The 17,337-nt window shown below is 43.2% G+C and overlaps 1 protein-coding gene across 5 annotated transcripts in view; it reads right to left on the bottom strand.

The window, feature by feature from the left end:
* The window catches only part of pcif1 (phosphorylated CTD interacting factor 1), a 408,646-nt gene that overhangs the window by 227,252 nt on the left and 164,057 nt on the right, over positions 1-17,337 (bottom strand). For all 5 annotated transcript variants that reach the window (XR_011596083.1, XM_070895912.1, XM_070895915.1 and 2 more), the window contains 3 exons: positions 2,888-3,042; positions 1,406-1,553; positions 585-668 (listed from right to left, as the gene is read on the bottom strand). Coding sequence is in view for 4 of the 5 variants with exons in the window: in XM_070895912.1 (XP_070752013.1) it covers positions 585-668; positions 1,406-1,553; positions 2,888-3,042 (387 nt within the window). In the remaining variant the exon portion in view is untranslated. The remainder of the gene's footprint in view (positions 1-584; positions 669-1,405; positions 1,554-2,887; positions 3,043-17,337) is intronic.

The following is a 17,337-nucleotide window of genomic DNA, read 5'->3' as shown; positions in this document are numbered from 1 at the left end:
ATCTTTTATCACTACTGCCTTTGTCTCATCCTTTATTATCAGAGCTACCCCACCTCCTTTTGCATTTTGTCTATCTTTTTTAAAAGTCAAACACTCTAGAATATTTAGTTCACAACTTTGGTCACTCTGCAACCACATCTCAGCAATGTGCCCATAATTCATCTATCTTGTTATGAATGTTTCGTGCATTCAGATATAGCACCTTTAATTTCAACTTTTTGCTATTTTTCCCTGATGTAGCTTTAGTCGCTAATGCCCTCTGAATACATCAGCTCAAATTACTAAGAGGCCTGTAACTACCTGTACTTCATGCTGGGTTGCAATGTTCTCACCAACCAACCAAGTTTGGAAGGCCAGAATCTATAGTTGCATTGCTGCATGGGGTTCACAGTTCAAGTTAAGAAAATTTCACATAACCACTATTACATTTTACTGAATTCCTACTTAACACCTCATCACTTTCTTCGATCCTCAGGATCCCTCCCACCCAGTGACACTTACAACAGCACATGAGGGAATACAACTCAATATCTGACCCTGGGACAATCACAGAGTCTGTCTGAATATCTCACCCATAAACCTACCTGGATTCAATCATTCGCTTTGCAGACTCTGCGTATTTGAAGAGCAATCTCCGGGCTTCCTCCCTGTACTTAATGCGAGACAATCTGTAAATGAAAGAACAAAGCTTCACGTTGATTTCACTGTGCCATATTCAATGCAGAAAACTATGCTGCATTTAGATAAATTATAATAAGTGTTGGAGCTAAATCTTTAGCAAATATGGCATGGTCTTCTAACAGACTGCGGTGGGGGGGTTCGGACAGCGGGGGAGGCGTGGGCCGGAGTGCGGGGGGAGGGGGCGGGGTGCGGGGGATGGAGGGGTCGGGGTGCGGGGGAGGGAGGGGTCGGGGTGCGGGGGATGGAGGGGCGGGGTGCGGGGGAGGGAGGGGTCGGGGTGCGGGGGAGGGAGGGTTCGGGGTGCGGGGGAGGGAGGGGTCGGGTGCGGGGGATGGAGGGGTCGGGGTGTGGGGGTTGGAGGGGTCGGGGTGCGGGGGAGGGAGGGGTCGGGGTGCGGGGGAGGGAGGGGTCGGGGTGCGGGGGAGGGAGGGTCGGGGTGCGGGGGTTGGAGGGGTCGGCGTGTGGGGGAGTGAGGGGTCGGGGTGCGGGGGATGGAGGGGTCAGGGTGCGGGGGAGGGAGGGGTCAGGGTGCAGGGGATGGAGGGTTCGGGGGTTGGAGGGGTCGGCGTGCGGGGGAGGGATGGGAATGCGGGGGAGGGTCGCGGGGGAGAACTGCCAGCTGGGGCTTTATATGGGGAGGGGCTTCTCTTTTGCATTACGACTGTAGAAGGAATAATATTTCTCATAGCCCATATCACAAAAGGAAATACCTGCATTAAGTTACCTGATTGGAATGTCGTTCATTACTTCTCGAAACATGGAGGGCGACACGACAGGCTCACAATCACTGGGCAGCAATGGGTCCTTGCCTTTGTCAATCGCCTTGCGCTCCAGAAGCCAGCGATTAAATGAGTCACGAGGTGGGTCAATCCCTGTCAAAGCCATCAAATTGACATTAAACAGGATTCAGACTCTTCTCAAATACAACCCAGTTGGGAATCTTTTCTTTTTATTTATTCATTCACGGAATGTGGGCGTCGATGGCAAGGCTGGCATTTATTACCCGTCCCTAATTGCCTTCGAGAAGGTGGTGTTAGGAGAGAGTTCCAGGATTTTGACCCAGCGACGATGAAGGAACGGCCGATATATTTCCAAGTCAGGATGGTGTGTGACTTGGAGAGGAACGTGGAGGGGTTCACATGCGCCTGCTGCCCTTGTCCTTCTAGGTGGCAGAGGTCACAGGTTTGGGAGCTGCTGCCGAAGAAGTCTTGGCGAATTGCTGTAGTGCATCTGTTAACACATGCTGCAAGCACGCTACGCCGGTGGAGGGAGTCAATGTTGAAGGAAGCTAATCAAGCGGGCTGCTTTGGCCTGGATGGTACCAGAGGGTCACTGATGCTCAGCAAGAGACCGAATCTTCTGGAGAGGAGGGCAATATGTGGACAAAAATATTACTTGCAGCCAAACCCCATGTGACCTTCACTTACACTACCCTACAAAGTCCTCCGTACTTATTTCAAAGAACTTCCATTTTTATTGCACCTTTCCTGTCCTCAGGATGATCCAAAGCGCTTTACAATGAAGTACTTTTGAAGTATTGCCACTGTTGCATTGCAGGGAAATATGGCAGCCAATTTGCGCACAGCAAGCTCCCACAAATAGCAGTGAGATAAATGACCAGATAACCTGTTTTAGTGGTGATTAATTAATGGATGAATATTGGCCAGGACACTGGGAAAATTGCTCTTCTCTTATTCAAATAGTGCAACAGGATCTTTTGTGTCCATCTGAGAAGGCAGACGAGGCCTCGATTTAACATCTCATCCAAAAGATGCACCAGTGACAGTGCAGCATCCCCCAGAACTGCACTCGAGTGTCAGCCTCTATTATGGGCTCAAATCTGTGGAGTGGGACTTTTTATCCACAAACTTCTGACTCAGCGGGAGTGCTACCCACTGAGCCACAACTTTGGACCAGAAGAAGCATTTTAGCACAAAGTTAAGTGGAGATTGTGTCCCAACAGCACAGGCTATTTGCTCTTTTTCAAAATTTGCATTGTTGTCAAAGGACCCAAATCCCTTATGACAGATAGACAGGATGGAAAAATAAAGCTTTCTACACAGGAATAAAATCTGCAGCCTGAAGTATGAAGCTTATATGTTTTTCTTTTTATTCTTCTTTTTGATTTTTTTTGTGCTTATCAAGATGGCCAACATCATTGCATGGAAGAAAACACGCTTGCACCCATGCCAGCTGCGAAGCTTACCTTCTCTCTGTTGGCACAGCTCCTGGTAGTGTTGTCTCAGTTTCACTGTCAGTTGTGCTCGTAACATCTCCACGTCTGGGTGTGGTGGAAGCAACTCTATCGGAGCACGCTCCTTAATCACTGCGTTAGTTGGAATATCAAGGTCCCAGTACACACTGCAACACAGAGACTTTAATCTGTGATTCACATAATCCAAGTTTACAGCGGCAATCGCTGACATCTCAATATGGGTTCCCTTTCTTTATAAAATGCACATAACTAAACTCTATATAGTGAAATATCACCTCTAAAATCAAATCAAATCCCTTCACTTAAACTCTGCTGATATTACAGGCATTTAGCTGAATCTCAGCTACTCATCACTGTGTAATCAGTGTATATAATTGATTTTAAAAGATCAAGTTATCGGGCCAATGCTCGTTGGTTCAGCAGTATTTATGCAACTTTCCACTCACATTTGGGCACTGTTTGCTTCTGCACCATCAGAGACTACTAACCTACAGATTTCTCATGCTTTGAGTGAAGTTCCACCTTCACTACTCGCCAATTCTGATTGGACGCATTCCTGGAAGTTTTATTATATGACCTCCACACTCAAACAGTAATTTTTCCAATTTCATTATTTTTATAACTTAAAAATTGAAATGTTTAAAGACAATGAAACAAAAACATTTTTATGCCCCTCTGATTCTTCTCCCAGCTCATAGCAGTGTCGAGATTAATCTTTCATTTGTTGGCAACCTAATCCTCCTAGACAGGCAGAAACTTGTGTTATCCCGGAATTAAGACACTGTCCCTTTAAGGACTTTGCGTCATGCGTGAGTCAGTCGAACTTTCCCCATTCTATATATTCTGTATGCAAGCATTTTTAATTTTATTCGTTTATGTGATGTGGGCATCGCTGGCAAGGCCGGCATTTATTGCCCATCCCTAATGGCCCTTGTGGTGGTGGTGAGCCGCCTTCTTGAACCACTGCAGTCCGTGTGGTGAAGGTGCTCCCACAGTGCTGTTAGGGAGGGAGTTCCAGGATTTTGACCCAGCGACGATGAAGGAACGGCCAATATATTTCCAAATCAGGATGGTGTGTGACTTGGAGGGGAACTTGCATGCTCTTGTCTTTCTAGGTGGTAGAAGTCGTGGGTTTGGTGGTGCTGCCAAAGAAGCCTTGGTGAGTTGCTGAAGTGCATCTGTTAACACATGCTGCAACCACGCTACACCGGTGGAGGGAGTCAATGTTGAAGGAAGCCAATCAAGTGGGCTGCTTTGTCCTGGATGGTGTCGAGCTTGTTGAGTGTTGTTGGAGTTGCACTCATCCAGGCAAGTGGAGAGTATCCCATCACACTGACTTTGTAGATGGTGGAAAGGCTTTGGGGAGTCAACAAGTGAGACACTCGCCCCAGAATACTCAGCCTCTGACCTACTCTTGTTGCCACAGTATTTATGTGGCCGGTCCACTTAAGTTTCTAGTCAATGGTGACCCCCCAGGATGTTGATGGTGGGGGATTTGGCGATGGTAATGCTGTTGAATGTCAAGGGGCGGTTGTTAAGACTCTCGCTTGTTGGAGATGGTCATTGCTTGGCGCTAGGACAGTGCCCTGAGGAACTCCTGCTTAGCTGGAGCTGAGATGATTGGCCTCCAACAACTACAACCAACTTCCTTTGTGCCAGATATGACTCCAACCAGTGGAGAGTTTACCCCCCCCCGATTCCCATTGACAAGGGCTCCTTGATGCCACACTTGGTCAAATGCTGCCTTGATGTCAAGGACAGTCACTCTCATCTCACCTCTGGAATTCAGCTCTTTTGTCCAAGGCTGTAATGAGGTCTGGAGCCGAGTCGTCCTGACAGAACCCAATACTGAGCATCAGTGAGCAGGTTATTGGTGAGTAAGTGCCGCTTGACGGTACTGTCAACGACACCTTCCATCACTTTGCTGATGATTAAGAGTAGATTGATGGGGCGGTAATTGGCCAGATTGGATTTGTCCTGCTTTTTGTGGAAAGGACATACCTGGAAAAATGTTCACATTGTCGGGGAGATGCAAGTGGTTGGAAAGCACTGTGCGAAAGTTGTACGTTAAGCAGCATGCTGGTATCGGCCTCTAACATCTCATACACATGCAGAAGCTGTTCAGTAATGTTCTTCAGTAATACGGCACCTGCAAGAGCCTACCTCCACTTCCACTGCAGGTGTATTCTCAGGTTATTTTTCGCATTCTCATGATTTACACAACAGAACTGGCCTCATCCAGATTCACTGGATTCAACTACAAGCTAAGACCAACAGAAAGGACAGTGCGAGGGTTCAAACAAGTGGCACCAACGAAATTAAGTCTGAATTAGGAGTCAGTAGGGTAACTTGGCATCATTCCCAAATAGATTTTACAAAATGGGTCACCAAAGATTGATTCCCTCTGATCCAAATAGAAATGGGTCATGAAAGACTAAAATAGCCTTATGCGGAACCCAAATAATCATAGAAACTCAAAGCACAGAAGGAGGCCATTCGGCCCATCGTGCCTGCACTGACTCTTTGAAAGAGCAGTGGTGCTCAGTCCCATATCCCTGCTTTTTCTCCTACAAGTTCCTCATTCTCAAGTACTTATCCAATTTTCACAAAAGAGAGGGGTGATGCAAACTTTGCAAACAGCGAGGAGAGTGAAATATTGAACAAGATAAACATAGTGAGAAAGGAAGTATTAAGGGGCTTAGCAGCTTTGAAAGTGGATAAATCCCCAGGCCCGGATAAAATGCATACCAGGCTGTTAAGAGCAGCAAAAGAGGAAATAGCAGAGGCTCTGACCATCATTTTCCAATCCTCCCTGGCTGCAGATGTGGTGCCGGAAGACTGGAGGACTGCTAATGTGGTACCTTTGTTTAAAAAGGGAGAAAGGGATAGACCGAGTAATTACAGACCAGTCAGCCTAACCTCAGTGGTGGGAAAATTATTACTGAGGGACAGGATAAATCTTCATTGAGAAAGACATGCATTAATCAAGGACAGTCAGCACGGATTTGTTAAGGGAAGGTCGTGTCTGACCAACCTGATTGAATTTTTCGAGGAAGTAACCCAGAGGGTCGATGAAGGCAAAGCGTATGATGTAGTGTATATGGATTGTAGCAAAGCTTTTGATAAGGTCCCACATGGCAGACTGGTCACGAAAGTAAAAGCCCATGGGATCCAGGGCAAAGTGGCAAGTTGAATCCAAAATTGGCTCAGAGGCAGGAAACAAAGGGTAATGGTCGATGGGTGTTTTTGTGACTGGAAGGCTGTATCCAATGGGGTTCCGCAGGGCTCAGTTATGGGTCTCTTGCTTTTTGTGGTATATCTCAATGCCTTGGACTTAAATGATTAAGAAGTTTGCAGATGACATTAAAATAGGCCGTGTGGTTGATAATGAAGAAGAAAGCTGTGGACTGCAGGAAGATATCAATGTACTGGGCAGGTGGGCAGAACAGGGGTAAATGGAATTCAATCCGGATAAGTGTAAGGTCATGCATTTGGGGAGGTCTAACAAGACAAGGGAATATACAGGTACGACACTGAAAAGTGTAGAGGAACAAAAGGACCTTGGAGTGCAGGTCCAGAGATCCCTGAAGGTAGCACGTCAGAAAGTTAAGGTGGATATGAAGGCATATGGAATACTTGCCTTTTTAAGTCGAGGCATAGAATACAAGAGCAGGGAGATTAAGCTTGAACTGTACATAACACTGGTTAGGCAGAAAACTCTATAAAACACTGGTAAAACATAGAAACATAGAAAATAGGTGCAGGAGTAGGCCATTCGGCCCTTCCAGCCTGCACCGCCATTCAATGAGTTCATGGCTGAACATGCAACTTCAATACCCCATTCCTGCTTTCTCGCCATACCCGTTGATCTAACACCTTTTTGAATATATTTAGTGAATTGGCCTCAACAACTTTCTGTGGTAGAGAATTCCACAGGTTCACCACTCTTTGGGTGAAGAAGTTTCTCCTCATCTCGGTCCTAAATGGCTTACCCCTTATCCTTAGACTGTGTCCCCTGGTTCTGGACTTCCCCAACATTGGGAACATTCTTCCTGCATCTAACCTGTCTAAACCCATCAGAATTTTAAATGTTTCTATGAGACCCCCCTCTCACTCTTCTGAACTACAGTGAATACAAGCCCAGTTGATCCAGTCTTTCTTGATAGGTCAGTCCCGCCATCCCGGGAATCAGTCTGGTGAACCTTCGCTGCACTCCCTCAATAGCAAGAATGTCCTTCCTCAGGTTAGGAGACCAAAACTGTACACAATACTCCAGGTGTGGCCTCACCAAGGCCCTGTACAACTGTAGCAACACCTCCCTGCCCCTGTACTAAAATCCCCTCGCTATGAAGGCCAACATACCATTTGCTTTCTTAACCGCCTGCTGTACCTGCATGCTAACCTTCAATGACTGATGTACCATGACACCCAGGTCTCGTTGCACCTCCCTTTTTCCAAATCTGTCACCATTCAGATAACAGTCTGTCTCTCTGTTTTTACCACCAAAGTGGATAACCTTACATTTATCCACATTATACTTCATCTGCCATGCATTTGCCCACTCACCTAACCTATCCAAGTCGCTCTGCAGCCTCATAGCATCCTCCTCGCAACTCACACTGCCACCCAACTTAGTGTCATCCGCAAATTTGGAGATACTACATTTAATCCCCTCGTCTAAATCATTAATGTACAGTGTAAACAGCTGGGGCCCCAGCACAGAATCCTGCGGTACCCCACTAGTCAGTGCCTGCCATTCTGAAAAGTACCCATTTACTCCTACTCTTTGCTTCCTGTCTGACAACCAGTTCTCAATCCATGTCAGCACACTACCCCCAATCCCATGTGCTTTAACTTTGCACATTAATCTCTTGTGTGGGACCTTGTCGAAAGCCTTCTGAAAGTCCAAATATACCACATCAACTGGTTCTCCTTTGTCCACTTTACTGGAAACATCCTCAAAAAATTCCAGAAGATTTGTCAAGCATGATTTCCCTTTCACAAATCCATGCTGACTTGAACCTATCATGTCATCTCTTTCCAAATGCGCTGCGATGACATCCTTACTAATTCATTCCATCATTTTACCCACTACCGATGTCAGGCTGACCGGTCTATAATTCCCTGTTTTCTCTCTGCCTCCTTTTTTAAAAAGTGGGGTTACATTGGCTACCCTCCACTCGATAGGAACTGATCCAGAGTCAATGGAATGTTGGAAAATGACTGTCAATGCATCCGCTATTTCCAAGGCCACCTCCTTAATTACTCTGGGATGCAGTCCATCAGGCCCTGGGGATTTATCGGCCTTCAATCCCATCAATTTCCCCAACACAATTTCCCGACTAATAAGGATTTCCCTCAGTTCCTCCTCCTTACGAGACCCTCTGACCTCTTTTATATCCGGAAGGTTGTTTGTGTCCTCCTGAGTGAATACCGAGCCAAAGTACTTGTTCAATTGGTCCGCCATTTCTTTGTTCCCCGTTATGACTTCCCCTGGTTCTGACTGCAGGGGACCTACGTTTGTCTTCACTAACCTTTTTCTCTTTACTTATCTATAGAAACTTTTGAAATCCGTCTTAATATTCCCTGCAAGCTTCTTCTCGTACTCCATTTTCCCTGCCCTAATCAAACCCTTTGTCCTCCATTGCTGAGTTCTAAATTTCTCCCAGTCCCCGGGTTCGCTGCTATTTCAGCCAATTTGTGTGCCACTTCCTTGGCTTTAACACTATCCCTGATTTCCCTTGATAGCCACGGTTGAGCCACCTTCCCTTTTTTATTTTTACGCCAGACAGGAATGCACAATTGTTTTGTTCATTCATGCGGTCTCTAAATGTCTGCCATTGCCCATCCACAGTCAACCCCTTAAGTATCATTTGCCAATCTATCCTAGCCAATTCACGCCTCATATCTTCAAAGTTAGCCTTCTTTAAGTTCTGGACCATGGTCTCTGAATTAACTGTTTCATTCTCCATCCTAATGCAGAATTCCACCATATTATGGTCACTCATCCCCAAGGGGCCTCGCACAACGAGATTGCTAATTAATCCTCTCTCATTACACAACACCCAGTCTAAGATGGCCTCCCCCCAAGTTGGTTCCTTGACATATTGGTCTAGAAAACCATCCCTTATTTACTCCAGGAAATCCTCCTCCACCGTATTGCTTCCAGTAGGAACCAACTAGGGGAGAGGCCATCTTAGACTGGGTGTTGTGTAATGAGAGAGGACTAATTAGCAATCTCATTGTGCGAGGCCCCTTGGGGAAGAGTGACCATAATATGGTGGAATTCTGCATTAGGATGGAGAATGATACAGTTAATTCAGAGACCATGGTCCAGAACTTAAAGAAGGGTAACTTTGAAGGTATAAGGCGTGAATTGGCTAGGATAGATTGGCGAATGATACTTAAGGGGTTGACTGTGGATGGGCAATGGCAGACATTTCGAGACCGCATGGATGAATTACAACAATTGTACATTCCTGTCTGGCGTAAAAATAAAAAAGGGAAGGTGGCTCAACCGTGGCTATCTAGGGAAATCAGGGATAGTATTAAAGCCAAGGAAGTGGCATACAAATTGGCCAGAAATAGCAGCGAACCTGGGGACTGGGAGAAATTTAGAACTCAGCAGAGGAGGACAAAGGGTTTGATTAGGGCAGGGAAAATGGAGTACGAGAAGAAGCTTGCAAGGAACATCAAGGCGGATTGCAAAAGTTTCTATAGGTATGTAAAGAGAAAAAGGTTAGTAAAGACAAACGTAGGTCCCCTGCAGTCAGAATCAGGGGAAGTCATAACGGGGAACAAAGAAATGGCAGACCAATTGAACAAGTACTTTGGTTCAGTATTCACTAAGGAGGACACAAACAACCTTCCGGATATAAAAGGGGTCAGAGGGTCTAGTAGGGAGGAGGAACTGAGGGAAATCTTTATTAGTCGGGAAATTGTGTTGGGGAAATTGATGGGATTGAAGGCCGATAAATCCCCAGGGCCTGATGGACTGCATCCCAGAGTACTTAAGGAGGTGGCCTTGGAAATAGCGGATGCATTGACAGTCATTTTCCAACATTCCATTGACTCTGGATCAGTTCCTATCGAGTGGAGGGTAGCCAATGTAACCCCACTTTTTAAAAAAGGAGGGAGAGAGAAAACAGGGAATTATAGACCGGTCAGCCTGACCTCAGTAGTGGGTAAAATGATGGAATCAATTATTAAGGATGTCATAGCAGCGCATTTGGAAAATGGTGATATGATTTGTGAAGGGGAAATCATGCTTGACAAATCTTCTGCAATTTTTTGAGGATGTTTCCAGTGGAGTGGACAAGGGAGAACCAGTGGTATATTTGGACTTTCAGAAGGCTTCGACAAGGTCCCACACAAGAGATTAATGTGCAAAGTTAAAGCACATGGGATTGGGGGTAGTGTGCTGACATGGATTGAGAACTGGTTGTCAGACAGGAAGCAAAGAGTAGGAGTAAATGGGTACTTTTCAGAATGGGAGGCAGTGACTAGTAGGGTACTTCAAGATTCTGTGCTGGGGCCCCAGCTGTTTACACTGTACATTAATGATTTAGACGAGGGGATTAAATGTCGTATCTCCAAATTTGCGGATGACACTCAGTTGGGTGGCGGTGTGAGCTGCGAGGAGGATGCTATGAGGCTGCAGAGTGACTTGGATAGGTTAGGTGAGTGGGCAAATGCATGGCAGATGAAGTATAATGTGGATAAATGTGAGGTTATCCACTTTGGTGGTAAAAACAGAGAGACAGACTATTATCTGAATGGTGACAGATTAGGAAAAGGGGTGGTGCAACGAGACCTGGGTGTCATGGTTCGTCAGTCATTGAAGGTTGGCATGCAGGTACAGCAGGCGGTTAAGAAAGCAAATGGCATGTTGGTCTTCATCGCGAGGGGATTTGAGTGCAGGTACAGGGAGGTGTTGCGACAGTTGTACAGGGCCTTGGTGAGGCCACACCTGGAGTATTGTGTACAGTTTTGGTCTCCTAACCTGAGGAAGGACATTCTTGCTATTGAGGGAGTGCAGCGAAGGTTCACCAGACTGAATTACTGGGCTTGTATTCACTGGAGTTCAGAAGAGTGAGAGGGGGGTCTCATAGAAACGTTTAAAATTCTGATGGGTTTAGACAGGTTAGATGCAGGAAGAATGTTCCCAATGTTGGGGAAGTCCAGAACCAGGGGTCACAGTGTAATAATAAGGGGTAAGCCATTTAGGACCGAGATGAGGAGAAACTTCTTCACCCAGAGAGTGGTGAACCTGTGGAATTCTCTACTACAGAAAGTTGTTGAGGCCAATTCACTAAATATATTCAAAAAGGAGTTAGATAAAGTCCTTACTACTAGGGGGATCAAGGGGTATGGCGAGAAAGCAGGAATGGGGTACTGAAGTTGCATGTTCAGCCATGAACTCATTGAACGGCGGTGCAGGCTAGAAGGGCCGAATGGGCTACTCCTGCACCTATTTTCTATGTTTCTATGTTTCTAAGCTGAGTATAACAATGTATCTATCATTATGCTATCACTAAGGGCTGAGTATAACAGTGTATCTATCACTATCCTATCACTAAGGGCTGTGTGTAACAGTGTATCTATCACTATCCTATCACTAAGTGCTGAGTATAACAGTGTATCTATCACTATCCTATCACTAAGCTGTGAAAAACAGTGTATCTATCACTATCCTATAACTAAGGGCTGAGTAGAACAGTGTATCTATCACTATCCCATCACTAAGATGTGTATATCAGTGTATCTATCACTATCCTATCACTAAGCTGTGTACAACAGTGTATCTATCATTATCCTATCACTAAGCTATGTACAACAGTGCATAAACGGATAAGTGGAGCTGAGTCCACGGCCAGATCAGCCGTGATCTTGTTGGGTGGCTGAGCAGGCTCGAGGGGCTAGATGGCCTACTCCTTTTCCTAATTCTTATCTTCTTATTAATGTTGGGGAAGTCTAGAATCAGGGGTCACAGTCTAAGGATAAGGGGTAAGCCATTTAGGACCGAGATGAGGAGAAACTTCTTCACCTAGAGAGTGGTGAACCTGTGAAATTCTCTACCACAGAAAGTTGTTGAGGCCAATTCAGTGAATATATTCAATAAGGAGTTAGATGTAGTCCTTACAACTAGGGGGATCAAGGGGTATGGCGAGAAAGCAGGTATGGGGTACTGAAGTTGCAAGTTCAGCTATGAACTCATTGAATGGCGGTGCAGGCTCGAAGGGCCGAATGGCCTACTCCTGCACGTATTTTCTATGTTTCTATAACAGTGTGTCTATCACTATCTTATCACTAAGCTGACTATAACAGTGTATCTATCACAATACTATCACTAAGCTGTGCATAAGTATATCTATCACTATCCTATCACTAAGGGCTGTGTATAACAGTGTATCTATCACTATCCTATCACAAAGGGCTGAGTATAACAGTATATCTATCACAATCGTATCACTAAGGGCTGTGCATAACAGTGTATCTATCACTATCCCATCACTAAGTTGAGTATAACAGTGTATCTATCACTATCCTATCACTAAGGGCTGTATATAACAGTGTATCTATCACTATTCCATCACGAAGCTCTGTACAACAGTGTATCTATCACGATCCTATCACTTAGCTGACTATAACAGTTTAACTATCACTATCCTATCACGAAGCTGAGTATAACCGCGTATCGATCACTATCCTATCACTAAGGGCTGTATATAACAGTGTATCTATCACTATCATCACTAAGCTGAGTATAACAGTGTATCTATCACTATTCTATCACTAAGCTGAGTATAACAGTGTATCTATCACTATCCTATCACTCAGCTGAGTATAACAGTGTATTTATCACTATCCTATCCCTAAGCTGTGTATGACAGTGTATCTATCACTAAGCTGTGTATAACAGTGCATAAACGGATAAGTGGAGCTGAGTCCACGGCCAGATCAGCCGTGATCTTGTTGGGTGGCGGAGCAGGTTCGAGGGGCTAGATGGCCTACTCCTTTTCCTAATTCTTATGTTCTTATGTTCTTATTAATGTTGGGGAAGTCCAGAATCAGGGGTCACAGTCTAAGGATAAGGGGTAAGCCATTTAGGACCGAGACGAGGAGAAACTTCTTCACCGAGAGAGTGGTGAACCTGTGAAATTCTCTACCACAGAAAGTTATTGAGGCCAATTCACAGAATATATTCAATAAGGAGTTAGATGTAGTCCTTACAACTAGGGGGATCAAGGGGTATGGCGAAAAAGCAGGTATGGGGTACTGAAGTTGAAAGTTCAGCTGTGAACATATTGAATGGTGGTGCAGGCTTGAAGGGCCGAATGGCCTACTCCTGCCGTATTTTCTATGTTTCTATAACAGTGCATCTATCACTATCTTATCAATAAGCTGAGTATAACAGTGTATCTATCACAATACTATCACTAAGCTGTGCATAACAGTGTATCTATCACTATCCATTCAGTAAGGGATGTGTGTAACAGTGTATCTATCACTATCCTATCACTAAGTGCTGAGTATAACAGTGTATCGTTCACTATCCTATCACTAAGCTGTGTATAACAGTATATCAATCACAATCGTATCACTAAGGGCTGTGCATAACAGTGTATCTATCACTATCCCATCACTAAGCTGAGTATAACAGTGTATCTATCACTATCCTAACACTAAGCTGAGTATAACAGTGTATCTATCACTATCCTATCATGAAGCTGAGGAAACAGTGTATCTATCACTATCCTATCACTAAGGGCTGTATATAACAGTGTATCTATCACTATTCTAAGTAGAACAGTGTATCTATCACTATCCTATCACTAAGGGCTGTACATAACAGTGTATCTATCACAATCGTATCACTAAGCTGAGTATAATAATGTATCTATCACTATCCTATTACTGAGGGCGAAATATAACAGTGTATCTATCACTATCCGATCACTAAGCTGAGTATAACAGTGTATCTATCACTAAACAATTACTAAGGGCTAAGTATAACAATGTATCTATCACTATCCTATCACTGAAAGCTGTATATAACAGTGTATCTATCACAATCCTATCACTAAGCTGTGTATAACAGTGTATCTATCACAATCCTATCACTAATTTGAGTATAACAGTGTATCTATCACTATCCTATCACTAAGGTCTGTGCATAACAGTGTATCTATCACGATCCTTTCACGAACCTGAGTATAACAGTGTATCTATCACTCTCCTATCACGAAGGGCTGCGTATAACTGTGTATCTATCACTATCTTCTCGCTAAGCTGAGTATAACAGTGTATCTATCACTATCCTATCACTAAGCTGAGTAGAACAGTGCATCTATCACTAAGGGTTGTGTATAACAGTGTATCTATCACTATCATATACTAAGCTGTGTATAACAGTGTATCTATCACTATCCTATCACTAAGCTGAGTATAACAGTGTATCTATCACTATCCTATCACTAAGCGCTGTGTATAACTGAGTATCTATCACTATCTTATCACTCAGCTGAGTATAACAGTGCATTTATCACGATTCTATCACTAAGCTGAGTAGAACAGTGTATCTATCACTATCCCATCACTAAGCTGAGTATAACAGTGTATCTATCACTATCCTATCATAGCTGTGAAAGACAGTGTATCTATCACTATCCTATTACTAAGGGCTGAGTAGAACAGTTTATCTATCACTATCCTATGAATAAGCTGTGAAAAACAGTGTATCTATAACTATCCTATTACTAAGGGCTGAGTAGAACAGTGTATCTATCACTATCTGATCACGAAGCTGTGTATAACAGTGTATCTCTCACTATCCTATCACGAAAGGCTATGTATAACTGTGTATCTATCAATATCCTATCACGAAGCTGAGAATAACAGTGCATCTATCATTATCCTATCACTACGCTGAGTATAACAGTGTATCTATCACCATCCTATCACTAAGCTGAGTATAACAGTGCATCTATCACTATCCCATCACTAAGCTGAGTATAACAGTATATCTATCACTAAGCTGTGAAAAACAGTGTATCTATCACGATCTATTACTAAGGGCTGAGTAGAACAATGTATCTATCACTATTCTATGACTAAGCTGTAAAAAACAGTGTATCTATAACTATCCTATTACTAAGGGCTGAGTAGAACAGTGTATCTATCACCATCTGATCACTAAGCTCTGTATAACAGTGTACCTATCACTATCTTATCATTAAGCTGAGTATAACAGTGTATCTATCACTATCCTATCACTCAGCTGAGTATAACAGTGTATCTATCACTATCAAATCACTAAGCTGAGTATAACAGTGTATCTATCACTATCCTATAACTAAGGGCTGTATATAACAGTGTATCTATCACTATCCTCTCACTAAGTTGAGTATAACAGTGTATCTATCACTATCCTATCACTCAGCTGAATATAACAGTGTATCTTTCACTATCCTATCACTCAGCTGAGTATAACAGTGTATCTATCACTATCCTATCATGAAGCTGAGTATAACAGTGTATCTATCACTATCCTATCATTAAGCTGAGTATAACAGTGTATCTATTACTATCCTATCACTCAGCTGAGTATAACAGTGTATCTATCACTATCCTATTACTAAGCTGTGTAGAACAGTGTATCTATCACTATCCTATAACTAAGGGCTGTATATAACAGTGTATTTCGCACTATCCTCTCACTAAGCTGAGTATCACAGTGTATCTATCACTATCCTATCACTCAGCTGAGTATAACAGTGTATCTATCACTATCCTATTACTAAGCTGTGTAGAACAGTGTATCTATCACTATCCTATCACTAAGGGCTGTATATTACAGTGTATCTATCACAAAGCTGAGTAGAACAGTGTATCCATCACTATCTTATCACTAAGCTGAGTAAAACAGTGTATCGATCACTATCCTATCACGAAGCTGAGTATAACAGTGTATCTATCACTAGCCTATCACTAAGGGCTGTGTATAACTGTGTATCTGTCACTATCTTATCACTCAGCTGAGTATAACAATGTATCTATCTCAATCCTATTACTAAGCTGAGTATAACAGTGTATCTATCACGATCCTATCACTAAGCTGAGTATAACAGTGTATCTATCACTATCCTATCACTAAGGGTAGTGTATAACAGTGTATCTATCACGATCTAATCACTAAGCTGAGTACAACAGTGCATCTATCACCATCCTATCACGAAGCTGAGTATAACAGTGTATCTTTCACTATCCTATCACTCAGCTGAGTATAACAGTGTTTCTTTCACTATCCTATCACTCAGCTGAGCATAACAGTGGATCTATCACTATCCTATCATGAAGCTGAGAATAACAGTGCATCTATCACTAGCCAATCACTCAGCTGAGTATAACAGTGTATCTATCACTATCCTATCACTCAGCTTATAACAGTGTATCTTTCATTATCCTATCACAAAGCTGAGTATAACAGTGTATCTATCACTATCCCATCACTAAGCTGAGTATAACAGTGTATCTATCACTATCCTATCACTCAGCTGAGTAAAACAGTGTATCTATCACTATCAAATCACTAAGCTGAGTATAACAGTGTATCTATCACTATCCTATCACTCAGCTTATAACAGTGTATCTTTCATTATCCTATCACTAAGCTGAGTATAACAGTGTATCTATCACTATCCCATCACTAAGCTGAGTATAACAGTGTATCTATCACTATTCTATCACTCAGCTGAGTAAAACAGTGTGTCTATCACTATCAAATCACTAAGCTGAGTATAACAGTGTATCTATCACTATCCTATCACTCAGCTGTGTATCACAGTGTATCTATCACTATCTTATCACTAAGCTGAGTACAATAGTGTATCTATCACTATCCTATAACTAAGGGCTGTGTATAACATTGTATCTATCACGATCCCATCACTAAGCTGAGTACAACAGTGTATCTATCACGATCCTATCACGAAGCTGAGTATAACAGATTATCTATCACTAAGCTGAGTATAACAGTGTAACTATCACTATCCTATCACTGAACTGTGAAAAACAGCGTATCTATCACTATCCTATTACTAAGGGCTGAGTAGAACAGTGTATCTATCACTATCTGATCACTAAGCTGTGTATAACAGTGTATCTATCACCATCTTATCACGAAGCTGAGTATAACAGTGTATCTATCGCTATCCTATTACTAAGCTGAGTATAACAGTGTATCTATCACCATCCTATCACTAAGGGCTGAGTATAACAGTGTAGCTATCACTATCTGATCACTAAGCTGAGTATAACAGTGTATCTATCACTATCCTATCACTCAGCTGAGTATAACAGTGTATCTATCACTATCCTATCATTAAGCTGTGTATTACAGTTTATCTATCACGGTCCTATCATTAAGCTGAGTATAACAG

This window comes from Pristiophorus japonicus, chromosome 12 (genome assembly GCF_044704955.1).
Source record: "Pristiophorus japonicus isolate sPriJap1 chromosome 12, sPriJap1.hap1, whole genome shotgun sequence".
In the NCBI taxonomy this organism is placed as follows: domain Eukaryota; kingdom Metazoa; phylum Chordata; class Chondrichthyes; family Pristiophoridae; genus Pristiophorus; species Pristiophorus japonicus.
This window is presented reverse-complemented; position numbering and strand designations above follow the sequence as displayed.